Consider the following 27,372-nt stretch of genomic DNA (forward strand, 5'->3'; position numbering starts at 1 on the left):
TCAAGGTTGTGGAAATGGTTTTTGATTCTCACTCTGGATCTCCCTGACAATGACCCTGAAGACGACGACCCTGAAGACCACACAGAAGAATACCTAAAAGATGACCCTGAAGAAGATGACCAAGAGGACAAAGAACATGAAGACAACCACCAAGATGCAGAACAACAAGAGACAGAAGAACAAGAAGCATAAAAACCAAAAGCAGAAGAACATTAAGCATAAGACTAAAAATCTGAGCAAATTATATTATCTAATTTATAAGCAGAAGAAGACTAAGCTGTGTATGTGGGTGAGTCCGTTCCTCCTCGTGGTGCCCCTGGAAAAGGCCTGCTACTGCAGGCCAAACTGAACGCGGACAAATCCTGTTGTAAATCTTTTGTGACAAGCTGAACGGAAGGTGTAATCTTCAAACTTTTATAGATTACAACTACAGGAATGCCTGACACAAATAAGAATATGATGAAGAAGAATAGGAAGATGATGAAGAAGTAGAATATGAAGAATAATAGTTGAATAAGAAGAATATGAAGAATGTAAAAAAAAAAAAAATAGGAAGAAGGTGAAGAAGAAGAAGAAGATGAATAAGGTGAAGAAGAAGTTGATGAAAAAGATGCTGCTGAGGATGATGAAGGAGAAAGTGTGGAAGAAGTAAAAAAGAAGGTGAAGAGCATGGAAGTAGTGAAACATACATATCTGACAAAAAATTAAAGACTTTAACATAGTCAATATCTTTGTAACTACGAACGTCTTTAAAAAAAAAAAAATTACTGCTATTCCATTTGATTGGGCTAAACCTCTGTGGCTTTAATGTCTCCTACACCTCCCACAATACATTCTACATTATTATTAGTTGTTTTTCTTCATGTAGAATTAACCTACAGGGAAAATATTTCTGTTCCATTGACTTGAATGGGACTTCCGGGATCGGAATCGGCGATACCCGATACTTTTTTTAGATCGGCCGATCCATTCTGATCTGATATTTTTCAGTATCGGGTGGTATCGCTCAATAGTAGTGTTGAGTCATTATTTGGCAGAGTATGGTATTTAGGTGGGGGTAAGAGTGGGAGGGTAGTTTTGAGTAAGGGGGGGGAACCCCACAGGAATAAACACAAATAAAAAAGTATATTTCTACATGGTTGCAATGAGCTTTTTAATATACACAGCATTGGGGGCAATTAAAAAAAATGCGTATAGACGTCTGTTACCAGACTTTGAGCTTTCAGGGCACTAGAAACATAAAACCCCAAAACTTTTCGCACTTGCTGCAAAAGCACACTGAGATGGGTGAAAAGGGGAATAAAACGCAACGTCCATAGGAGTGTGCGATGCCATATTAACAGCATATGGATTAGTATACGGCTGTCATAACATTTTAGCGTAAATTCAGAGCATACCAAGAAGAATCCTATTATACTGAGCTTCTAGTTTACCATATCAATATTTTTGCGTCTTCAGGATGTTTACTGCATCAGAGCTCTGGTGCGGTGCACAATGCAGAAAGAAGAGGAAGCGATTAAGGATTTAAATTACGGGCTGCTTATTAACCCTTCACATGTTTGTTCATTAATATTAAGAGGAAACATTAAAAGATGCATCGGACCAGAAAATAACGCATCTCTTCTGCTTAATGAGGATCAAGAACAGGTAATTCATGTTTATTACAATAGTAGATTAACAGCTTCAAATGGCTATTATCACCATTGTTTATAGGCATGATTATGCATGCTAATATTGCAGGAATATCACTGACTGACTAATACTTGTATGTATTGGCTAACAAACATGACCATTGACTAGGAGGATTCTAAGGATTTTGCTTTTAATTTGAATTTTGTTCCTTACAAAATTTTATATTTATCAATTTCATAATATTCCTTTTTGTAGTACTCAGTTTTTAATACACAGCACCAAATCCTCTAAGACATATCTAAGTGCTAGAGTCCAGGTGCTTGCAGCCATCAGTAGAGGGGATTTATGGTATAATGGAATACACTGAACACAATAAAACAACAGAATGTTCTTAAGCTCCCTCTAGTGGTGGCTGCAGGGAGACAGAATTTTATCACTTTTTCATCCCATGATGAGCTTGTGATCAGTTTATCATGTTGCAGATTTTCTGCACCGTTTCTGCACCAATTACGTAACTTAGGTTACTTGTGTTTTCCCATTGCATTTTTTAGTCCTTTTATAGATGTGCTTTTATCGCATTTTTGACTCTGCTGTTTTCACCTTTTTTGGTATGTCATGGTCATGTTTTAAATAAAGCTTCTTTGTTTTTGATAATTCCTGGTATTTAGTTTTGCCAAAACTTTATTGATACAGTTATTAGTGGATTACATGCATTTGTAGTATGTTTCTGCAGCTTCTATTCTTCTTCAACCGAAATGATAGTGATTCCATGCAGAAGATACATGGAAAGATTTTCTTTGGCAATGTTATCCGGGGCTTCATTTTTTCAGATAATTTCTCATTAAGATCTTATGAAGTTAAATTTTTAGAGGTTGGATTAAGAAAAGAAAATCTACATAATTTCTAAGTTACAATTTGTGTTGACTACCACATAGTTAGTTTTACAACTTGTGTAACCCTGTCAGTTTTATGACTCATTAGTAAGTTAATCAGCAGCAAATCTACAACAAATCTTCATCGTGCCATACTTACACATTTTTATGCTTATTTTGATTCAGATTTGACATAGGATTTTACGTTTGTTATGTCAAGAAGGGATGTACATCCCATTGGTGCAACCAAACAACAACCCAATAGATAAATTATGTCAGGGGTCTGAAGTTTGCAGTAAAATATGCTAATGTTCCCCTGCTTAACCCCTTCACGACATCCGCCGCACATGTACGGTGCTGCGGGAGGTGTGTTCCAAACTGCCATACATAAACGGCACAACTATTGTGTCGGCTCACTCACCAAGCCGGAACAATCATCGGCAGGCGTCAGCTATATATTATAGCTGGCACCGTGAAGAATGCCCACGATCGGCGCTAGCTGCTATCGCAGTAGTTTAACCCCTCTGATGCTACAATCAATAAACAAAGTTAAAAATATATATTTAAAAAAAAAAATCACAAAATAAATAACCCAAAAAATTATACCAATAAATACATACGGTATATTAATGTAAAACTAAATAAATAAATTACACATCTGGTATCGCTGCATCTGGAATGACCTATAAAACTGCTCCTTCTGCCTCCTTCAGTGAACACCGTAAAAAAATTTTTTTAATATATAAAATTGTTTATATTGTATAAAAGTGGCAAAATGTAAAAACAAGACGTAAAGGTGGTATCGCTATAATCATACTGACGCAAAGAATAAAGCTGTCTTATCACTTTTACCACACTGGGTTAAAACAAAAAACAATTCCTAAATTGATGATTTTTGTTCATTCTGCCTATCACAAGCTGGAATAGAAAGCAATCAAAAAATGTTCTGTGCCCAAAAATGATACTAATGAAAATTCTGACTCATTCAGCAAAAAACAAGCCCTCACATGACCCTGTGTGCAGAAATTATAGCTCTCAAAATATGGCGATGCAAAAACTTATTTTTACAAAAAAAAGTGTTCTTTTTGTGTGTGACAGCAGCCAAACATAAAAAAAATATAAATCTGGTATCGCTGTAATCACACCAACCCGAAAAATAAAGTCGTCTAATCACTTATACTGCGCTAGAAGCAGCGTAAAAAATAAGTAATACCAATTCTTCACCTGCTGTTGATTTGTTCATTTTGCCTCCCAAAAATCGCAGTAAGGCTCAGCGCAAATTTATCCTGCACAACTACACTGAGAGCTTAAACTGGAGTTTCTGTGTAAATCAAACAAATAGACAAAGGTGATATAAAATGTTCTATAAAATGTTTCCAACAAAAGCTTTAACTCAATCCAGAAAAAAAGCAAGTCACCAATCAGGTCCGTCATCTGTTACAGGAGATATAAAGGGCTTCATGATACTGGTAGTACAAAGGCTCTGAAAAAGCAAAATGGCTCCCTCAAAAGAAATCCAGTGAATTCTGCCCTCCAAAATCCAAATTCTCCCTTCTGAGCCCCAGTGTGCCTAAAACACATTTAGTGTCCACAGTTTATCAATGCTGTAACGGTGAGAGCCCACCTAATTTATGGGTGCGTGTCTCCAGAAGAACGAGCTGGGAACAAAATATGTGCACTACAATGTACTAAGCACTACAGCATACTGGGCACTACAATGCAGATTTTCAATTTTCACTCAACAATTGCTGTTTATTTCTGGAAAGCACCAATGGAATCAAAATACACCGGAGGTAAATTCCCAGAGGGGTGTAATTTCCAAAATGGGGTCACTTGAGAGGGGATTCTGCTGTTCTGGAACTTAGGGACTGCATATGAAGTCCACAAACTATTCTAGGAAAATCTGTGCTCCAAGAGTCAAATAGCACTTATTCCCTGCCTTTTGGTGCCATTTTTACTGATTTCCCAGTGTGAAAATGTAAAATCTGGAGCTAAAACTTAATTTTTGTGGTAATAATGTAATTATTTTTTCATCACCACCCAATGGTATAATGCTCTGTGACACATCTGTGGTGTTAATATCATCACTGCACTGTTAGATAAATTAATTGAGGTGTGTAGTTTATAATATGGGATCACTTATGGAAGGGTTTTACTGTTGTAACACCCCAGGGGATCTGTTAGTGTGATATGGCATCCCCAAAGGTGCTCCTTCCCTTCTGAGCTTTGTACTGTGCCTCAAAAGTAGTTTTTAACCAAATATGGGGTATTGGCGTTGACAGAAGAAATTGCACAAAAGAACAGGGAAATTTGGCCTGGTCAAGAAGGCTTTGAGTGAAGGGGTCAATACAGCATGCTGTGGATTTTAAAGTAAATATCCGCATTTGGAGAGAGTTGGCAATGTGCCCAGATAATGCGCAAAATTCTGCTGCAACTCCACTAAGTGGGAACATAATCTAAAGATAAAACCAAGTTAAAGATTGTTTATGGATCTAATTATTCTAAAAGAGAGTCATTTAATCACCTAATGAATAATTTAGCTTTCTACAGCAGTGGCTAGAATTTGATTATGATGTTGCTTAGCAGTCAACATTGCTACCAGCACATAACATCGCAATGGAAATCCAGAAGTACCGCCTGGTTTGTTATGAAAGTGTTATTGGCACATAGTGATAAACTCCTATAGGACCCTTGAAACTATCGAGACAAATGGCTACTAGTGTACATTGGTGGAGGATAGTTGGATTTTTTTGTAATGTGGTGAAGTTGTGAGCAGGGCTAAAAATTTGTTTCTTTATAACTATACTTACATTTTTTGTCACCATATTTTGTAATGTTAAATTCACTGTAATTACCATAATGCATTCAATTAGAATTCTGAAGAAAGTCTTAGCAGGTAAATTATGTATGTGGAACAATTAAGTACCATATTTTTTATTGTTATTGCAGGCTCTTGCAATCAACCATTCCTCAATGCAATTTTTAGGTGTAAAGGACTTCAACAGCTCTGAAATTCCTGCATTCTACAATAAGTAAGTAGTCCCACTTTTGTGACATGCTCACATAGCCCCACTCATGTGCCGTCATTGTCAGGCACCACCACTCTGTCTTAGTGGCACTGGCAAGGGTCAGTGTTGTGAACTCATTTTCTGGTCTGCCTCTGGTTTCTGGTGAGGGAGCTGGTTGTGCTGACAGAGGAGTTGTGAGTTCTCTTTCCAGGCTCCCTCTGGTGGTGGCAGGAGGTAGTAAAGCTGATCTAATTAACAGAGACCTGCCACCTGATAATGAGGAAGAGGATTGGACATCTGGAGTCTCAGACTGGATTTAAGACAGCTGACTCCCTATTCCCATGCTGGTGAATTTTTCCTGCCTCCTGAGGTCTTAGCTTCCAGCTCAGTTCCTGCCATCCCAAGCTAAGTTGTCTTTGCTATTGTTCACATTTGATTTGGTTTGGTCTATTCAGTTTTTTGTGTGGTCAGCCAGCCCCGGCTGGGGCTGTGCTGAATTTCCACTCTTATGTCACTGTATGCGCCAGTTTGCATTTTGTCCCTTATTAGATTGGCCTCTTTTTGCTCTGTTCTCAGAATATGCCAGAGTGCTGATATAGTGGGAGAAGTCTAGTGACTTCAGGGTATTTTTTGATATCAGAAGTGTTGGACATTTTTGCAGGGTTTTTTGGCGTGATTACAGACAGTATCTTTCCTTTCCTGTCCTTTCTAGCTAGTGTGGCCCCATCGTTTGCTCAGCCTATTTTCCTACCTGTGTTCATGTTTTCACCTTGTCTTACTGTCAATACATGTGTGGGGGCTGTCTATTCCTTTGGGGTCTGCTCTGGGGCAGTTTTAGATTTCCTCTTTTCTTGCTTTAGGCTTATTTAGTCCTCTGGCTGTGACGAGCCGTCTAGAATCATCGTAGGTACGCTCCACGGCTGCTGTTAGTTGTGTGGTTAGGATCAGGGGTCTGCAATCCGCGTAGTTACCAACCTCTCTGGTTTTATGTGACTTTGCTTGGTCTTGTTTTAGTCCTCAGTGACCCATTCATAACAGGTCAGCCAGCAAACCAGCTACAAAACAGAATTCGTAGACCAATCAGTGTGCTTTGTGCTCTATTAAAATCTCACCTCTTCACTTAGTCCTTAGCTTTTTTATGCTTTCCTAATGACTTTGTTACTCTATATCAATTTCCTGACCTTACCCCGCTTATATTCATTACTAGTGTTAAGCGATACCTTCCGATATCGGGAAATATCGGATCGGATTGGATCGGACCGATACCCCATAAATATCGGATATCGCCGATTCCGATACCGGAAACCAATGCAAGTCAATGGGACACAAATATCGGAATGAAAAAACCCTTACTTTCTTTGTAGGTTAATTCTACATGAAGGAAAACAACTAAGAATAATGTAGAATGTATTGGGGGAGGTGGAGGAGACATTAAAGGCATAGAGGTTTAGCCCAATCAAATGGAATAGCAGCAATTAATTTTTAAAAAAAATTTTTTAATTCTTCGGGGTGGTCTTCAGGGTCGTTGTCGTTTTCGGGGTTGTTGTCTTCTTCGGGGTGGTCTTCAGGGTCGTCGTCTTTAGGGTTGTCGTCAGGGAGATCCAGAGTGATTACCAAAAACCATTTCAAAAAGCTTGAACTTGGAAATGTAGCAGAAGGTACAAGAAGGCTGAGGAACTGCTGAGAACCAGCTGACGGTACTGGAACCTGGATGGGTAGCCGAAGGTACAAGAGCCAATGGAACAACTGAGGACCAGCTGATGGTTCTGGAACCCGGTTACTAAGCAGGAGGTACCTGTGCCAGAAAGCACTACCAAGGACCAGCAGACGTTGGTGGAACTTGGATACCGAGAAGGAGGCACCTAAACCAAAGGCTCTGCCTGGAACCAACTGACGTTACTGGAACCCAGGGGGACATATTCAAGATTGACTTCCAAAGAACCAGCTAATGGTACTGGAACTCAGATAGGCAGCAGAAGGTACACATGAAAAAAAAATTTGCAAGGCCACGAGCCGGCCGGAGTTACCGAAACCCACTGTCCTACAGGGGAGCTTGTCCTATTGGCACTATGGAACCAGCCTTCATTGCCAGATCCCGCAGCCCACATAGGAAGCACCTAAACTGCAGGCACCATAGAGTCGGCTAACCCGACCGCAACACGACAGGACAATGTATTGGAGGCAAAGTGATGTTGACACTACCCGGAAACAGCTGGCGTGCTGGAACCAGGCTGGGCAGGAGGGAGTACCCGTGCCAAAGACACTTCTTGTCAGCAACTGGCGGTGTTGGAGCCCAGGGATTACAGTAGAAACAGAGTGTAGCCAGAGGCCTAATTGGAGCAAGTTTAATATCTGTAGTAGTGTGAATGTGGACAGAGCAGGCGAAATTGCCAAACACACAGCAGGGGATCAGCTGACGTTACTGAACCCCAATAACACAGGAGCAAGTGTTCACTGTGCAGATGGCACTTCTGAGCAGCAACTGACGGTGTTGGAGCCCAGGGATTACAGTTCAGATGGTAGAAACATGAACACAACAGGAGACCTGGATACTGTTGCCAACCAATTATTTAATCTGGAAGAGGACTGGCAAATTCCTGCGAGATCCAGGCCTTGTTCATTTTCAGAAAAGTAAGCCGGTCAATGTTATCGGAGGATAGTCGCATGCGACGATCTGTTAGTACACCACCTGCGGCACTAAAGACGCGTTCCGATAATACACTAGCAGCAGGGCAAGCCAGCACCTCCAATGCATACTGGCTAAGCTCTGGCCATGTATCCAGCTTAGAGACCCAAAATTTGAAGGGGGAAGAGCCGTGTGGGAGAACACTGAGAGGGCAAGACATGTAGTCTGTCACCATCTGACGGAAACGTTGCCTCCTGCTGACTGGAGCCATCTGTGATGGTGTAGACATTTGTGGCGGGGTCACAAAACTTTGCCACATTTGGGCCATACTGGTCTTGCCTTGTGCTGAGGCGCTGCTTCTGCTCCCTCTTTGTGCAGAGCTTCCTCCACTGCCTCGACGCACTGAGCTGCTTTGTAGCAGCACTGCAGCACTGCTCTCGGGTGGAATGGAGAACATGATGGAATGCATCAGAGTGTCTTGGTACTCCCACATTTTACGCTCCCGGTTCAACGGTGTTATGAGGCTTTGTAAGTTGTCCCTGTAGCAAGGGTCTAGGAGGGTGTACACCCAATAATCAGCTGTTTTGAGAATGTGGGCGATGCTGCGGTCGTTTCTCAGGCACTGCAGCATGAAATCAACCATGTGTTGCAGACTGCCAACTGGCCAAGAAACGCTGTCCCCTGCTTGAGGTGTCATCTCTGCCTGCTCTGCATCACCCCACCCTCGCTCTACTTATTGACTACTAGAGCATTGTGTACCTCCCTCCTCTGGACAGATGTCTTCCTCCTCCATTGACTCCTCCTCATCCTCCTCACAAAGTATCTCCTGCCTAGGCCTTTGTGAGGAACCACGTTGCGCAGACTGTCCAGAAGCAGATGGCATTTGTGACTCCTCATCCTCCACCTCTTCCACAACCTCCTCCCTTAGTGCTTGCAGTGTTTTTTCAAGCAGGCAGATAAGAGGGATAGTCATGCTGACTAGTGCATCATCTGCACTCGCCATCCGCGTGAAATCATCGAAGGCACGCAAAACGTGGCAGATGTCCTTCATAGAGGCCCACTCAGTGGTGGTGAAGTGTGAACGGCGCGCAGTGCGACTTGTTTGCGCCTGATGCAGCTGGTACTCCATTACTGCTGCCTGCTGCTCACACAACCTCTCCAACATATGTAACGTTGAATTTCACCTGGTGGGTAGGTCACATATGATGCGATGTTCCGGAAGGCGGAATCGGCGCTGCAGAGCTGCAATGCGCGATCTTGCCATGCTGGAATGCCGCAAGTGAGCGCACTCTATGCGGACCTTGTGCAGCAGTGCATCAAGATCCAGATAGTCCCTCAAAAAACTCTGCATGACCAAGTTGAGCACATGTGCCAGACATGGGATCTGAGTGAGGTTGCCTAAGCCCAGAGCTGCCACCAGATTTCAGCCATTCACATACTACCATGCCTGGCTCGTGATTTGCTGGCACAAACCACACGTCGCTCTCCTGCTTGATGGCATTCCCGAGCTCCTGCACTGTGTGGCTTCGATTCCCCAAAGAAATTAATTTCAATACGGCCTGTTGATGTTTGGCCACGGCTGTGCTCATATCGGTCGTAACAGGTAAGCGTTCACGGGTCCATGTGGAGGTAGACTGTGACGGCTCCTGCAGCGCTGATTCAGAGGAACTGGAGTATGAGGAGGAGTCAATGTGTACAGCCTGGAATCCTGCAATCCTTGGAGTTGGCAGAACACGTACAGCGCCACTCTCAAGATCTGTACCCGGCTCCACAACATTTACCCAATGGGCAGTGAGGGAAAGATATCGTCCCTGTCCATGGTTACTGGTCCACGCATCGGTAGTCAGGTGGACCTTGCTACTGATGGCGTTTAGTAGCGCATGTTTAATTTTTCCCTCCACATGCTTTTGCAGGGCAGGGACGGCTTGCCTGCTGAAATAAAAGCAGCTGGGCACTTTGTATTGTGGGACTGCCAATGCCATGAAGTTACGGAAGGAGTCAGTCTCCACCAGCCTGAATGAGAGCATTTCAAGGGACAGTAGTTTTGCAGTGCCAGCATTCAGAGCCTGTGCTTGGGGGTGGTTTGCCGAGTATGGGTGCCTTTTCTCCCATGCCTGTGTTACCGATGGCTGTAGACTGGCCTGGGAGTGTGAGGATGACAGGGAACGTGGTGCTGTGGGGGGAATGACACTGTGTCTCTGTACAACAACAGTGCCAGAGGTTCTTCCATAGCGATCCTGTGAGGAAGCCAAACCAGCTGTGTGTGAACTGGAGGAAGAGGCTACAACACGAGCTGAAGAGTTGGTAGGTGGCACTGTAGGTTGGCCTAGGTCTTCAGTTTGTCTTTGTAACTCCACCACGTGCTTGGTCCGCACATGTTTCCACATATTTGTGGTATTGAGGTTGCTGACACTTATCCCTCTTTTCACTTTCCGATTACACAGTTTGCATTTGACAAAGCAAATGTCATCTGCAACTGTGTCAAAAAAGGACCAGGCACTGCAAGTCTTGGGAGCGCCCGTTTTGGGTTTTGGAAGAGGCATGCTCCTAATGGGTGCCGAAGTGGAGGCTACAGGCAACCGAGTCTGCCCCCTCCTTTTCCCTCCTTTTTTGGCCAGTTGGGGAATCTCTTCCTCAGAGCTGCTCACACCACCTTCCTGTACCTCACGCCATAAAGGGTCCAGGACCTCATCATCTACACTACCCTCTTCAAACGACTGCTTCTCCTGGGTTGTCTCGACAGCACAGTATGCACCAGAAAGTGGCACCTGAGTCTCATCATCAGATGCATACTGAGGTGTGCTGACCATAGGCACTGGCCCACCCGCCTCTTCAGATTCAGAGAGACAAACCTGTTGCGCATCACTGCATACTACCTCTTCTTCAAATTCTCGAATGCTGCTTGGCTGGCCCCCTCTTTCCAAGCCAACAGGTTCAGAGAACAGAAGTAGAGATCGCTCCTGTCCAGGGCTCTCTGACTGCCTGGGCAATTTGGCAGGTGGTGAAGAGACAGATGGGTGCTCTTCAGTTCTCTGGACCTGAGAGGATCTGGAACTAATTGAAGTCGATGCACTAGCTGCCATCTATCTGACAACGGCTTCCATTTGTTCGTCCCGCAGCAGTGGGGTACGGCGAGCTCCTACAAGGCTGCGCATAAAGGACTGTTCCCTGGTAAAACTGGAGGATGCTGAGTCACTGGTGCCCTCAGCAGGCACAGAATCCCCACATCCTCTCCCTGCAGAAACTCCACGCCCACGACCACATGCCTTGCCTTCTGCATCTTGGTAGGCTGATAATGATAGGCAGAAAAGTACTAAGGGCTTAGTGTGCTTATTCCTGAACAGCTGCTAACAGGTATAAGAAACACTAATTTTATAAAGTGTGGACTAGACTTTAATATGAGCTAATGTGGCCTACACAACTGTAAAGTGGAGTGTTTGGTGAACTTTATTAATTTTTTTTTCTCACAAAAAGACACTGGATGTGCCCAAAGATATAAAACCGATAGTATCACAAACTTTTTGTAGCTATTACAATGCAGGAAGGTAACCTACAATGCAATAGATGAGGCTCCAAAAAATAGGCTAATACTAATCTGGCTGGGGCTGCAGGGCACAAGCCAGCAGAAAGGCTCCTCTAGCTACTCCTATATAGTGTTTGCAAATATTCTAGCTGGATACGGATGGAACCACACTAATAGGAGAAATCTGGAAAAATGAGCAACACTAATGCAAAAAAGGACAATGTATGAGGCAGTGACGCACGCTGAGCGGACTACAACCGGAGGTGGCTGCAGAACACACTACAGCGTGCGCTGCACTCACACACAGAGACCTCGCAGACAGCCGTGAACAGCGCTGCAAGGCAAAAGAAAGCTTCTCACAGAGCGGTTGCTAAAGTAGCCTGGGTAAAGCACAATAAAGCAAATCGCTATCTCAAACTGTCCCTCAGAGTCAGAACAGCATCGTCCTGTCCCTAAGTAAATTCACAGTAGAGTGAACCCAAAATGGCGGCGGCGGCGGCTTTTATAGTGCATCATGACATCATTTCAGCAGCCAATCACAGCAATGCCATTAGTTAACATGCCTAACATGCATAACAGGATGTGCCCACACTTCTTAGGATTCCTCATTGGCTGAATAAAATCAAACTGGCTCATTGCATTATGGGAACTTCCGATTCCGGTATTCGATATTCTAAAAGTATTGGAACTCAGTATCGGAACTCAGATACAGCGAATATCGGCCGATACCCGATATTGCAGTATCGGAATGCTCAACACTATTCATTACCCGTTGACACAATTCCTCCACTTAGTGAGTGACTGCTATGCTGTTTTATGGAAACTGTCTTGCTGAGTTGTCTGCGTATTGATTGACAGCTTGGCTGTCCAATACTGTGATGGGCTTGCTGGGCTGTCGGTGCCTTGACTGACAGCTCTGCAGTCCAATCTGTGACTGGGACATTCAGGATTTTCTTCAGGTGTTCAGTGTTCTGGTGATTGCCCAGCTACTTAATTGAGCTGTCTGACCCTTATCACTTCCAGACATAGTTTGTGCTTCTTGGGGAGTGTTAAGCCCCCGTCACACACAGCGAGATCGCTAGCGAGATCGCTGCTGAGTCACAAGTTTTGTGACACAACAGCGATCTCACCAGCGATATCGCTGTGGGTGACAGGTATCAGCGACTGGCCACCCTGCCGGGTATCGCTGTTCGTGCTCAAAAGCCCTGGACTTTTTTTTGATCGTTGGTCTCCCACTGGCCAGCACGCATCGCGTGTGGCAGGCAGGAGAGCAACGATCAGCGAGCTCCCAGCTCGTATCCAATGTAAACAGTGGGTTTCTAAGCGCCGCACGGCGCTTAGAAACCCGCAGTGTACCTTAGATACCAGCGCGCTGGTGCAGGGAGATGGTAACTAAGGCAAACAGCAGGTTTCTAAGCGCCACGCGGCGCTTAGAAACCCACTGTTTACCTTGGATACGAGCTCCCTGCACCAGCACGCTGGTATCTAAGGTACACTGCGACGCGCGCGCTCGTCGTCGCTGGTGCTGATCGCTGGTGAAGCTGCCTGTTTGGCAGCTCACCAGCGATCATGTAGCGACACACCAGCGATCCTGACAAGTTCATATCGTTGTCAGGATCGCTGGTGAGTCGCTATGTGTGAAGGGGCCCTTAGCCTGATTCTGTTGCTCTGAGTTCTGATCTGCTGCTGCTGTTTCTTGTTGTTATGCATTTGTCTTGTCCTTTAGCTTTTGATCTGCTATCTCTTGTAATTGATCCCTGGACTGTGACCTGACTTAAGGCCCCGTTACACATAACGATGTCCCAGCGATCCCACCAACGATCCGACATGAATGGGATCGCTGGGACATTGTTAGGCTGATGGCTGGTGAGCTGTCACATAGACAGCCCCTCCAGCGATCAGGACCAGCGAGCAAGCTGGTTTCCAATGTAAACAGCGGGTATCTAAGAGCGGCACGGCTCTTGGATACCCGCTGTTTACCCTAGATACCAGCGTGCACTTTGGTTTCCAACGTAAACATCGGGTAACTAAGAGCCGCGCGGCTCTTGGATACCTGCTGTTTACCCTAGATACCAGCGTGCGCTGGTATCTAGGGTAAACAGTAGGTATCCAAGAGCCGCGCGGCTCCTAGTTACCCATATTTACGTTGGAAACCAGTGTCCAACGTCGCTGATCGCTGGTCTCTCGCTGCCACACGCAGCGATGCATGCTGGCCAGCGGGAGACCAACAATCAAAAAATTGCCCAGGACGATCGTGCACAATCAGCGATACCCGGCAGGGGGGCTGGTCGCTGATCCCATCACACACAGCGATATCGCTGCAGAGATTGCTGATGCGTCTTTTCCCTTGGTTATCTATGTACTCTCTGTGTATTCACCCTGGAACATCTGACTCTTCTGCCTCATGGCCTGTCCATGAGTAGTGACTGGCGTCACACCCTTCTTTCTGATCCTCAGATTGGTATTTGTTGTTCCCTGGAATTATTTAGTAGCATGGTGGCTCAGTGATTCACAGTGTTGTTTTGTAGCACTGGGGTCCTGGGTACAAATCCCACCAAGGACAACATCTGCAGGGAGTTTGTATGTTCTCCCTGTGTTTGCGTGGGTTTCCTCTGGGTTCTCTGGTTTTAGCATACCTTCCAAAGACATACTAATATGGAGTTTAGATTGTGAGCCCCAATGGGGACAGCGATGATAATGTATGAATGGAGGAATATGATGGAACTATGTAAGCAAAGCAATAATAAATTACCTTTTGCTTGCCTACTGATTCTGCCACCAAAGTCCTCCTCCCGATTATGATCCAACCTATCCACTTTACTGTATCCCTCCCTGATGACTCCTGTGTAAGAAGCACCGGACAATAAGAGGCAAAGACGCACTTAGGTTTTAGAGGAGGAAATTAGAAAAAAAATGAAGGAAAAATGTGCTCAATTCTGTGCTTAATATCCCCTATCCAGGTATATATAGTTCCCTCATCCCCAACCTGGTATACATGGCATCTCTCATCCCTATCCTGGTATACTTGGCCCCTCTCATCCCCATCCTGATATGCATGGGCCCCCTCTTTCTTATCCTGGAATGCATGGAACCTCTCATTCCCATCCTGGTAGGCATGGCCCCCCTCATCCCTGGCCTGGTAGGCATGGTCCCCTCATCCCTAGCCTGGTAGGCATGTCCCCCTTATCCCTGGCCTGGTATGCATGGGCCCCTCATCCCTATCCTGGTAGGAATGGTCCCCTTCATCCCTATCCTGGAATGCAGGTCCCCCATCTCTGTCCTGGTATGCATGGCCCCATCCTTATACTGGTATGATTGGCCCCCATCCCCATCCTGGTATGCATGGCCCCATCAGAAAAATAAAAATCCATTACACTTACCTTTCTGTGCCCCCTCGCAGCGTCTTGTTCCTATGCCAGCAGCATTTATGCTTGTAAGCAGTGCATGGCAGAGACATCATGCGCTGCTTACAAACAGAGCACAGCTGCTGGAATATTCACTGCTCTGCACACCGGGACTATGTGTGTGGATGGCAGTGAATATTCATTGCTCTTTAGTACTGTGCACAGTATGTGAGCCACCAGCTTCCTGCACCTGCTGGCGGTCATGTGTGCCCGCTACTTAAGAGAAATTAATATTCACTGCGCTCCACTCCCATGGGCATGGAATGCAGTGAATATTCATTTATCTTTAGCAGCGGGCACAGGCTTTAGTCGTAGCAGCTGGCTCCTGCCTCCTGTGACCCGCTGCTCCCCACCACAGCCACAGCAGGTACTTCCGGACTATAATACACTCCCTCACATTTTTCTCCACATTTTTGGAGGAAAAATGTGTGTCTTATAGTCCAACATATACAGTATACCCTTTTTCCTTGAGACTCAGGTCCTGACATGGCTATATGACTAGTCTAATGCCAAACTGTTCCAGCAGCTACTCTGTGGACACAATCCAGGGACTTTCAAGACAAACAGGGTTGAGAGGGTGAAAACTAAAGCATTTCCTGGGACCTAATAATTGGAGTAGTTATCACAAAAACTATCCATTATAGCTGTCTTACAGAGACTCTGTCTGCACAGAATGACTATTCAAACCAAGTACAGGTGCTCGGTGCACCATGGCATGGCCAATGCTTTAAATACACTTTCGCATCTGCTTTATTTCCATCTAGAATCATAGAATCAAAGAATCGTAGAGTTGGAAGGGACCTCCTGGGCCATCTGGTCCAACCCCCTGCTCAAAGCAGGATTCGCTAAATCATCCCAGTCAGATGTCTGTCCAGCCTCTGTTTGAAGACTTCCATTGAAGGAGAACTCACCACTTCTCGTGGCAGCCTGTTCCACTCATTGATCACTCTAACTGTCAAAAAGTTTTTTCTAATATCTAATCTGTGTCTCTTCCCATTCAGTTTCATCCCATTGCTTCTAGTCTTTCCTTGTGCAAATGAGAATAAAGTTGATCCTTCTACAATGTGACAGCCCTTTAGATATTTGTAGACAGCTATTAAGTCTCCTCTCAGTCTTCTCTTTTGCAAACTAAACATTCCCAAATCCTGCAACCTTTCCTCATAAGACAGGGTTTGCAGACCGGTCACCATTCTGGTCGCTCTTTTCTGAACTTGCTCCAGTTTGTTGATGTCTTTTTTAAAATGTGGTGCCCAAAACTGGACACAATATTCCAGATGAGGTCTGACCAAAGAGGAGTAGAGGGAAATAATGACTTCACGTGATCTAGACTGTATGCTTCTGTTAATACATCCTAGAATTGCATTTGCCTTTTTTGCTGCTGCATCACACTGTTGACTCATATTCAGTCTGTGATCTATTAGTATACCCAAGTCTTTTTCACATGTGCAGTCACTTAGCCCTATTCCTCCCATTCTATATATGCTTTTTTCATTTTTATTGCCCAGATGTAGTACTTTGCATTTCTCCCTGTTAAAAACCATTCTGTTAGTTGCTGCCCACTTCTCCAGTTTATTTAAATCTTTTTGAATCCTCTCTCTCTCTTCTCTAGTATTAGCTATCCCTCCTAGCTTTGTGTCATCAGCAAATTTAATCAGTTTACCCTCAATTCCTTCATCTAAATCGTTGATAAAGATGTTGAACAATACAGGGCCCAGGACAGAGCCCTGTGGTACCCCACTTGAGACATTCTTCCAACTGGATGTGCAGCCATTTACGACCACTCTTTGGGTCCGATCACAAAGCCAGTTATGAATCCACCTAACAGTTGCCTTGTCCATTCCATACTTAGTCATTTTTTCAATAAGGATTGTATGAGAGACTTTGTCAAATGCTTTGCTGAAGTCAAGATATACTATATCTACAGCATTTCCTTGATCCACCCAATCAGTGATACCGTCATAGAAGGAAATTAAGTTAGTCTGACATGACTTATTAGTTAGAAACCCATGCTGACTCTGTTTAATCACTTCATTCTTATCCAGGTATTGACATACATGTTGTTTAATAATTTGTTCAAAGATCTTTCCTGGTATAGAAGTCAGACTCACCGGCCTATAGTTGCCTGGGTCCACCTTCTTCCCCTTTTTGAAGATAGGAACAACATTTGCTCTTCTCCAGTCTTCTGGCACTTCTCCTGTTCTCCAAGAATTTTCAAAGATTATGGAGAGGGGTTCAAAAATTTCTTCTGCTATCTCCTTCAGTACTCTGGGGTGTAATTCATCTGGACCTGGAGACTTGAATTCATTTAGGTTAGCTAAGTGTTTCCTCACTATCTTTCTGTTTATAGATATCCTGGATTCTTCTATTCCCTTAATAGGACAGTGAATAACAGTTGATGTTGCATTTCCTTTCTGAGAGAAAACAGATGCAAAATCTATCTCCAGCCTTCTCAGGATCTATGAAGCAGGAGCTGTTAACCAAAGAAGTAGGGAGGGAGAATGAGGGAAAACAAGCAGCTGGGAAGGTGTATTTACCGTATATGATTGGCCTTGCCATGAAGCACCGAATTTCAGGACTTTGTCCGTACAGAATCACTGTTCAAACTGAGTCACTTTAAGTTAGTTGAGGTTTTCACGTAAACTCCAAAATAACTTGCATATTTTGACACATTAGTGCCTCGTGTAATACGTACTGATAGACTAGTATGCAGAAGCACCCACTAAGGAGGTGCTCACCTTTTTAGTATTGATAGAAAGCATATCTTACTCTTTTATAAGGTAGGAGTTACAGTAGTGACTAACGCTTTGGCTTTCCTGACATGTCTTTCTGTCTCTAGAATAGTTTTGGATACTTCATCAAACAAGAGTATCTAAGTATACGGTACAAGAAAGACGTGAAATTGGCATTGTCACTTCAACAATGGCAGCACCAATATAGCATCTTTCTTGTACTGTATATTTGCAGTCCGTACTTTGAATGAAGGACCTTTAAATGATTGAAATGTTAAATGTGGAGGTTGGATTGGATACACAATCCTGTTTCTTACTGATTGTCTTTAGTTTAATCAAGCTCCATGTACAGTACAGTCAGCTGCTTCTTTAAATTCATCACAGTATGCTGTGGCTATTGAATGAAGATTTGTGTGTATTTGTGTGACATCTATATCTGTGCATTCCCTTCAAGTCTCTGCTTCTGTTGCTGGGCAGTGCTGTGATCTCAATGCAGGCAACAATTCTAGTTATATGTTCTCTGAAAATTGTAGTTCCGTCTGGACTGGGAGGTCAAGAGTTAATTTCTGCTAGTGCTTGCACCCTGCTGTGTGTCCTGGGTGGGGCTGCCAACTATTTAATCTCCTGAAATCCTGCTGTCCACTGCCAGTTATAATCTGGCTAGCCCTCTGTTTGTCTTGCTTATATTTCCAGGGGACCTTTTTGATTTTGAATTCATTTTGTTCATTGATTGTTCTCCTGCTTTACCATTTCGTACCTTCACCAACCTCCTATTACTGACCTGGTACAGGATTTATTCTCTTGCTCCTCCGGCCAGCAGCCTTTCCATGGAGGTCATGTTGTAAGAACAGATCCCTGTACAGGGGACAAACAATGAAGGATGGGTGTCCTCTGGAATCTGCAAGATGATGTAGGTCACACCAAGTGTGTCCGAGGTAGCCTTTTGAACCTGCAGCCTCTGAGAGACATTACAGTTTGATGAACAAAGCATCATTCCCTATAACAGTATATAAAGAGAATAATTTCTGCCATCAAAATTTAAGTGATACAGAACGGGTGTTACACTAGCTTGGAAGCTTTGTGCGCTCCAATGTGAAGTGGATTTGACTTTTTTTTATCAGCTTCAGTAATGAAAAAATATATAAAAAAGAAGTAAACATACACTGAGGAGCAAAAGGGTACAATGTTTTGAACTTTTGACTTTCAGGCTCCTGATCTCACCATCCACTACTGCTTCAAACCTGACACTGCCATGATTTTATAGACAATCATCTCTCTCTCTCTCCTTCTGGACCGTGATCACTTTAAATTTCCAGCACATTTCCTCTTTGCCGGATCCGACCACATTAGCGGCCGCTGACATCCGTATGTCACATACCGGTGGCGAATCCGCTACTTTTCATTTTGGGCGCATGTAAGCTGTCCGCCAGCAACGGAATGTGATGTACAATGTCGGCAAGATATGTTTTCTGTTGCAATGTGCTAACAAATCCTCCATCCTAGGACATTGTAAACTGTCAGTAATAGGAATTCCTTCCCCCAGGTTTTATCAACCCTGCCACTTCCTCTGGAAGAGCAGGAATGTTAATTAGCTAGACCATCTTCCTCACACCATTTGCCTTCTCTCCTCTTCAGAGCGGGAAAAACTTCTTTGTTTGAAACGAATAAAACTATGAGAGACTATACCATAAGAACCAAATACCCTAGAGATATGAAAATCATATTTTTGTAACCTGAGCGGTCCCAGCTTCGAGACCGCGTATGTTTCGAAGTTCTACCCTGTCCAGAACATGAGATATGATTTGCGCCCAAATGGACGGTCATATCGCATAGATGTTTGATGTTTTCTTGATGGGCTCATTACGCTGGGAAACATGATACCACTGATGAGTCCATACCAGCTTCTCCCATAAAGTTATAGCTAATCTAAGTTTTGTAGCCAAAACATAACTTGGATAAGAGAGGTGGGATCAACCCAGAATGCACCTCTCTGTGATGTCACATAGGAAAGTCTATAAGGCATTCCCTGGCAGAACCAGCTCAGAACAGCTCAAGTCGTCGTGCTAGAAAGATCCAGATGAGCGGAGAAGTGCAGCTCCGCCTCCACCCACCATAGCCGCATGGTCTGCCTAAGGAACAATATGGAACTGTGAGTGTAATCTCTTTGTTTTCTCCACTTTTATTTTATACCTGTACTGTACATATTTTATGTCTCAATTTTATAGCAACTTTTATCTGTAATCACTGTCCTCTTTCGGAAAATAAATGAAATTATTTAGATCTGTCTCCATGCTCTAAGAATCGAACTATGCGCCTTTGATAGATAATCGCTACTAATTCAAGGGGTTTGCCACGGACCCTCTTAATTTAACACTGTGAATTAAGTAACCGTGACTGGTGGCAGCGCGTTGTGTACGGCTATTACGGCTTGCTGGCAGTCTAGAAGGGTCTTATATTGCTGAGTAAGGGGCTTCAGCCACAGCATTGATAATTCCCTTACTGCAGAAGCCTAATTGCCGGTTCACAACAGGCAGCCCGTCCGGCGACTAATTATCCTAGGTGCAGTTCCCTGACTGACCTGAGGGTAAGGGGGGCGCCGGAGAGCTGCGAGTTCCAAAGTGGAACTGAGAAAGTGGGATATACATAAATCCCCGCAGTACTTGGAAGATTGATAGCAGTGGTGGGGCATCCAAATTAAACTCCCCCTGCGGCAAATTGTAGAGCGAGATTAGCTTGCTGGATATTTTTGGTCACATGGTGCCAGTGTTGGGATAACTAAGATAAGCCCCACTGCGCCTGTGATAGCCGTGTGCCGGCATTGTGTCACGCCCCTCCGTCCGCTGATACACCCGTGTCAGTGGTGGGACTGTGACATAGTGGTGACACAGGGTCCGCTGTCCGTCGCGTTTTGGTGGCAGCGGGACTCCCGTTAGTGTCGCCCGTAAGTGGACGAACGGCGGTGGGCTGTTCGTCACATATTGGTGGCAGAGCGGTGGGATAATCCTAGAGCATTAGTGATTTGGTTTGAGCAATCATTCCTCTCACTAAAAACCTGCACGGTTCCTGCGGGAATCCTGCATCATAGGTTTTGGAGAACAGACTCAGTGGTTACTAGTCCTGAGACATTAGTGTGTACTTGCAAGTATCCCCCTCCCGTTTCTTCGTTTTCTTTTTCTATCTTTTATTTGGCAACCATGGCGGCAAAAGGAGAACCTTGGTACACCCGGCAGACAAAGGAAGTTCTTGCTGCGTTATGCACGTACCAAGGCCTTGACGCCACGAACAAAAACAGAGCTCAAATGATCGCGGCTCTAGTGCAGCTGGACAACGACCAGAATCCAGCGAGCGCAGAAGTTGGCCCAAGTTGCAATGGGGCTGCAGCAGAGGCTCCACTCCTGAGCGCTGGCCCCACATTCAACCAGAATGGGGTGGACCCCTATCTGCAAATGGCCTTGGACGAACTCCCCGCCGAAGACAGTGATGGGCGGGTGAGGCTGATCCAGCAAGCTCGAGAGAGAGCAGAGCAGCGAGCCGAGCGCCAGGCGGAGAGAGCTGAGCGCCAAGCTGAGGCTGAGAGAGCCGAGCGCCAGGCGCAGAGGGCCCATGAACTGGAGGTACTCCAGCGGGGTGGGAATGCCCTCACAGCCCGAAGCCGTGAGCCCAGCAGCGTCCAGACTCCTAAACCCCGGCCAGAGCATTTTCCCGTGATGGAAAAGGACGGGGACTTGGACACATTTCTGCGAGCCTTTGAGAAAGCCTGCAGACAGTACCAGCTGCCTAGAGACCAATGGGCAAGGTACTTGACCCCAGGGCTAAAAGGCAAAGCCCTGGAGGCATTTGCTTCTCTTCCGCCAGAAGCCGATGATGACTATGATGCCATAAAGCAGGCGCTGATCGCCAAATACCGGCTGACACCTGAGGTATACCGAAAGAAGTTCCGACACCTCCAACGTGGCCCACACGATAGCTACAGTGATGTGGTGCAAGGACTCAGGACCCACTTTGACCAGTGGATCCATGGACTGTCCGTTGAAACCTTTGAGCAGCTACGGGACCTGATGATCAAAGACCAGTTCCTGCATCTCTGCCCAGCTGAGGTCCGACAGTTCATCCTGGACCGCGAACCAACGAACGCGGACAAAGCGGCGCAGATCGCCGACAACCACGAGGCCAACCGGAAGCCCGAGACGCGGAGGCCAGTCGCCACCAGCTGGAAAGGGGGTAAGCCAGCAACCAACCCCAATGCCCCAGCTAGCCGTCCCTCCGGAGGCCCTGTCCCTGTTGCCAACAACAGGCCGGCTACTGACAGTCGCCTGTGTCACCACTGCCAGCGGCCTGGTCACTTCTTTTACACCTGTCCGAACAGGCCGAAGAACCCCCCAGCCAAGGCCCCCGGGCCCAATGCCTCTGTTCTTTTGGTGGGAGGTGTGGTTGGGAGGGCTGACGACAACGTTCAACCTGTTCAGGTGGGGGCCCGTCTTGCTACAGGCCTCAAGGACACCGGGGCTGAACGAACCCTCATCCGTCCTGGACTGGCGGCCCCTGAAGAGTTTGTTGAGGGGAAAACCCTGACTGTCACCGGGATTGGAGGCACCCGTTGTCCCTTGCCAGTGGCACGAGTTTTTCTTGACTGGGGTGCCGGGAGCGGGTTGAGGGAGGTGGGAGTGTCTGAAAATCTGCCCACTGATGTTTTATTGGGGACTGACTTGGGGAGGATGGTTGCATACTATGTCCCTGACACCCTTCCCCAAACTGATAATAAGGGTAACGTTAACCCTGATGATGTTGATGATGGGAAACTGAATGTGTTACCTGCTAATGCCTTGATGAGTAATGATGCAACTAACAACCATTCTTTCCCCAGGTACGATGCTGATGCTGATGTGAATGTACCAAAGCAAACTGATAACCATTCTTCTCCTAGGAAGGATGATGATGATGTTGATGTATCTGTGCCGACTGAACCCGTTAACCCTTTCTTTGAAGCGGTAGATGTGTCCACAGGTACCGAAGTGCTCAGCCCCGTCACTCTGCGGAGTGAGACGGATGAGGAACCCCTGGCAGGAGCAAGCAACGGTGCTCAAGAGAATGGGGAGGTGCATGGGGACCATGAGGAAGGTAATGCCATGCAGCTGACCAGTGCCACCGAGGAAGGTAACTGGCCCATAAGTAGCACTGCTCCTGAAGTGTTGGGGGTGGATGGGGAGGTAGAGCCCAGGGCAGCACCAGCTGGTGGGTCTGCAGAAATCCCCAGGGAGACAGCATACATAGCAGCTGTCACACGCAGTCAGAGTGCCCAGATCGCAGGTAACGCACTGTCTTCTGGACCCTCTGCTGCTACAGGAGAGACTGAACCAGAGGTGAACCCAGAGCCGGTTCCAGAGGGTCCCAGTAAAGAGGGGACCCTGACGTCACTTCTGGCAGCCTCCAGCATGGAGTTCCAGGCTGCTCTGCACTCAGATGCCAGCCTGGAGAAATTGAGAGGTCTCGCCGAGACGCCCACCTCCAAGTCTGATAAGGAGAGGGTGTTCTGGGAACGAGGAAGGTTGTACCGGGAGATAGTACCCGGAGATCCTAAAAAGGAGTGGTTGAGGGAAAGACAGCTGGTCGTCCCCTATCAGTTCAGAACTGAGTTGTTGCGGATTGCCCATGAGATTCCACTCGCTGGACACTTGGGGATCAGCAAAACAAAGGCACGGCTGTCTCAACACTTCTATTGGCCCAAGATGGGGACAGATGTAACACACTACTGCCGCTCCTGTGCCACCTGTCAAAAAGTGGGTAAGGCGGGGCCTGCTCTTAAGGCTCCCCTTATTCCTTTGCCGGTGATAGAGGAGCCTTTCCAGAGAATCGCGGTGGACATTGTAGGACCGCTGTCCGTCCCCAGCAGCTCCGGAAAGCGATACATTCTCACCGTGGTAGACTACGCTACCCGGTACCCAGAGGCAGTAGCTCTGTCTTCAACCAGGGCAGATAAGGTGGCTGACGCACTGGTGACCATCTTTTCGAGAGTAGGATTTCCCAGGGAGATGCTTACCGATCAAGGGCCCCAATTCATGTCTCGCCTAATGGAGGCTCTCTGTGAGAAAATGCAGGTGACGCAGCTGGTATCGAGTCCGTATCACCCACAGACTAACGGTTTGTGTGAACGTTTCAACGGTACCCTCAAACAGATGCTCCGCATACTGGTTGAGACCCAAGGGCGCGACTGGGAGCGGTACCTCCCACACCTGCTGTTCGCTTACAGAGAAGTTCCGCAGGCTTCGACCGGGTTCTCCCCCTTCGAGCTCCTGTATGGCAGGCGAGTCCGGGGACCCCTTGGGTTGATAAGAGAATCCTGGGAAGATGAGCCAAACCCCACAGAAGTGTCCATCGTGGATTATGTCATGCGCTTCCGTGACAAGATGCAGACCTTGACGCAGTTGGTGCATGACAACATGACGCAGGCTCAGGCTGACCAGAAGCGCTGGTACGACCAGAACGCCCGGGAGCGGACCTACCAGGTGGGTCAAAAGGTGTGGGTGTTGGTCCCGGTACCAACGGATAAGCTTCAGGCAGCCTGGGAAGGCCCGTACGTCGTCCACCAACAGCTCAACCCGGTCACCTACGTGGTCACGCTTGACCATGCTCGGGGTAGGCGCAAGGCCTTTCACGTCAACATGCTGAAGGCGCACTACGAACGTGAAGCTTGCGTCCTACCGGTCTGCAATCTGCCAGAGGATGGGGAGGAAGATTCCCTCCTGGACATGCTGGCCCAGGCCAAGGCCAATGGGTCCATTGAGGACATGGAGATAAGTGGTTCGCTCACCGTGTCCCAGCGGTTGCAGTTGATGGCCACCCTGGAACTCTTCCGGCCCGTGTTCACCAACCGTCCTGGGAGGACGGAGTTAGCGGTTCATGAGGTGGACACCGGGAATTATGCCCCATTACGGCGAACACCTTATCGGATCTCTGAAACGGTGCAACAAGTCATGCGCCAAGAGGTCGATGAGATGTTAAGGCTGGGAGTGATTCGACGGTCAAAGGGTGCGTGGGCTTCACCTGTAGTCCTCGTGCCTAAAAAGGATCGAACCACCCGGTTCTGCGTGGACTACAGGGGGCTCAATGCCATCACAACCTCTGATGCCCACCCAATGCCGCGCATCGAGGATCTGCTCGAGCGGTTGACAAACGCCAACTACATATCCATCATGGATTTGAGTCGGGGATACTGGCAGATTCCCCTGAGCCCTGAGGCGCAGGAGAAATCCGCCTTTATCACCCCCTTTGGACTGTACGAGTCCACGGTCATGCCCTTCGGCATGAAGAATGCCCCTGCCACTTTCCAGCGGATGGTCAACCACCTGCTTCGGGGACTGGAGGAGTACGCAGTGGCGTACTTAGACGATATTGCCGTCTTCAGTTCCACCTGGGAGGAACACCTTCAGCACCTCCAGGAGGTGCTCAAGCGTCTTCACCAGGCAGGCCTGACCATCAAGCCGGGGAAGTGCCAGATAGGCATGCGCGAGGTCCACTACCTGGGGCACCGGGTAGGCGGGGGTTCCATGAGTCCGGAGCCAGAAAAAGTGGATGCAATCGTGTCCTGGCCCACCCCCAGGACCAAGAAACAGGTGAAGTCCTTCTTGGGCACTGCAGGGTACTATAGGCGGTTCGTACAGGACTATAGCACCCTTGCCAAACCCTTGACTGACCTCACCAAGCAGAGGCTACCCCAAACAGTCAACTGGACAGATGACTGTGAGGCGGCTTTCCAAGCTTTGAAAGCAGCCCTGTGCAACTCTCCAGTGTTGAGAGCAGTCGACAGCAGTCGCCCGTTTCTGGTACAGACCGACGCCAGCGAGTTTGGCCTCGGTGCTGTGCTTAGCCAGGTCGACTCGGGGGACCAAGAGCACCCCGTGTTGTACCTGAGCCGGAAACTTTTGCCGAGGGAAGTGGCATACTCGACCATCGAGAAGGAGTGTCTGGCCATGGTGTGGGCACTGCAGCGTTTGCAGCCCTACCTGTATGGGCGCGCCTTCACGGTGGTAACCGACCACAACCCACTGAGCTGGTTGCACACCGTGTCGGGAACCAATGGAAGATTGCTCCGCTGGAGCCTTGCCCTTCAACAGTACGATTTTACTGTAAAACACAGGAAGGGCAATGAAAACGGCAATGCCGATGGGTTGTCCCGCCGGGGCGAACCCGCTGAGGTGCGCATGGCAGATTACCGAGAGGTAATGCCTCCTTAGCGCCCTCTTAAGGGGGGAGGTGTGATGTACAATGTCGGCAAGATATGTTTTCTGTTGCAATGTGCTAACAAATCCTCCATCCTAGGACATTGTAAACTGTCAGTAATAGGAATTCCTTCCCCCAGGTTTTATCAACCCTGCCACTTCCTCTGGAAGAGCAGGAATGTTAATTAGCTAGACCATCTTCCTCACACCATTTGCCTTCTCTCCTCTTCAGAGCGGGAAAAACTTCTTTGTTTGAAACGAATAAAACTATGAGAGACTATACCATAAGAACCAAATACCCTAGAGATATGAAAATCATATTTTTGTAACCTGAGCGGTCCCAGCTTCGAGACCGCGTATGTTTCGAAGTTCTACCCTGTCCAGAACATGAGATATGATTTGCGCCCAAATGGACGGTCATATCGCATAGATGTTTGATGTTTTCTTGATGGGCTCATTACGCTGGGAAACATGATACCACTGATGAGTCCATACCAGCTTCTCCCATAAAGTTATAGCTAATCTAAGTTTTGTAGCCAAAACATAACTTGGATAAGAGAGGTGGGATCAACCCAGAATGCACCTCTCTGTGATGTCACATAGGAAAGTCTATAAGGCATTCCCTGGCAGAACCAGCTCAGAACAGCTCAAGTCGTCGTGCTAGAAAGATCCAGATGAGCGGAGAAGTGCAGCTCCGCCTCCACCCACCATAGCCGCATGGTCTGCCTAAGGAACAATATGGAACTGTGAGTGTAATCTCTTTGTTTTCTCCACTTTTATTTTATACCTGTACTGTACATATTTTATGTCTCAATTTTATAGCAACTTTTATCTGTAATCACTGTCCTCTTTCGGAAAATAAATGAAATTATTTAGATCTGTCTCCATGCTCTAAGAATCGAACTATGCGCCTTTGATAGATAATCGCTACTAATTCAAGGGGTTTGCCACGGACCCTCTTAATTTAACACTGTGAATTAAGTAACCGTGACTGGTGGCAGCGCGTTGTGTACGGCTATTACGGCTTGCTGGCAGTCTAGAAGGGTCTTATATTGCTGAGTAAGGGGCTTCAGCCACAGCATTGATAATTCCCTTACTGCAGAAGCCTAATTGCCGGTTCACAACAGGCAGCCCGTCCGGCGACTAATTATCCTAGGTGCAGTTCCCTGACTGACCTGAGGGTAAGGGGGGCGCCGGAGAGCTGCGAGTTCCAAAGTGGAACTGAGAAAGTGGGATATACATAAATCCCCGCAGTACTTGGAAGATTGATAGCAGTGGTGGGGCATCCAAATTAAACTCCCCCTGCGGCAAATTGTAGAGCGAGATTAGCTTGCTGGATATTTTTGGTCACATGGTGCCAGT

The 27,372-nt window shown here is 46.6% G+C and overlaps 1 protein-coding gene across 1 annotated transcript in view; it reads left to right on the top strand.

Annotated features, from left to right (window-relative positions):
* Positions 1-27,372, top strand: part of LOC141087819 (uncharacterized) — a 198,747-nt gene that overhangs the window by 33,161 nt on the left and 138,214 nt on the right. Inside the window, exons 6-7 of the mRNA XM_073573661.1 lie at positions 1,459-1,647; positions 5,454-5,536. Of these exons, the coding sequence (XP_073429762.1) occupies positions 1,459-1,647; positions 5,454-5,536 (272 nt within the window). The remainder of the gene's footprint in view (positions 1-1,458; positions 1,648-5,453; positions 5,537-27,372) is intronic.

Source organism: Dendrobates tinctorius, unplaced genomic scaffold, assembly GCF_039654945.1.
Source record: "Dendrobates tinctorius isolate UK_male_01 unplaced genomic scaffold, ASM3965494v1 ptg000035l, whole genome shotgun sequence".
In the NCBI taxonomy this organism is placed as follows: domain Eukaryota; kingdom Metazoa; phylum Chordata; class Amphibia; order Anura; family Dendrobatidae; genus Dendrobates; species Dendrobates tinctorius.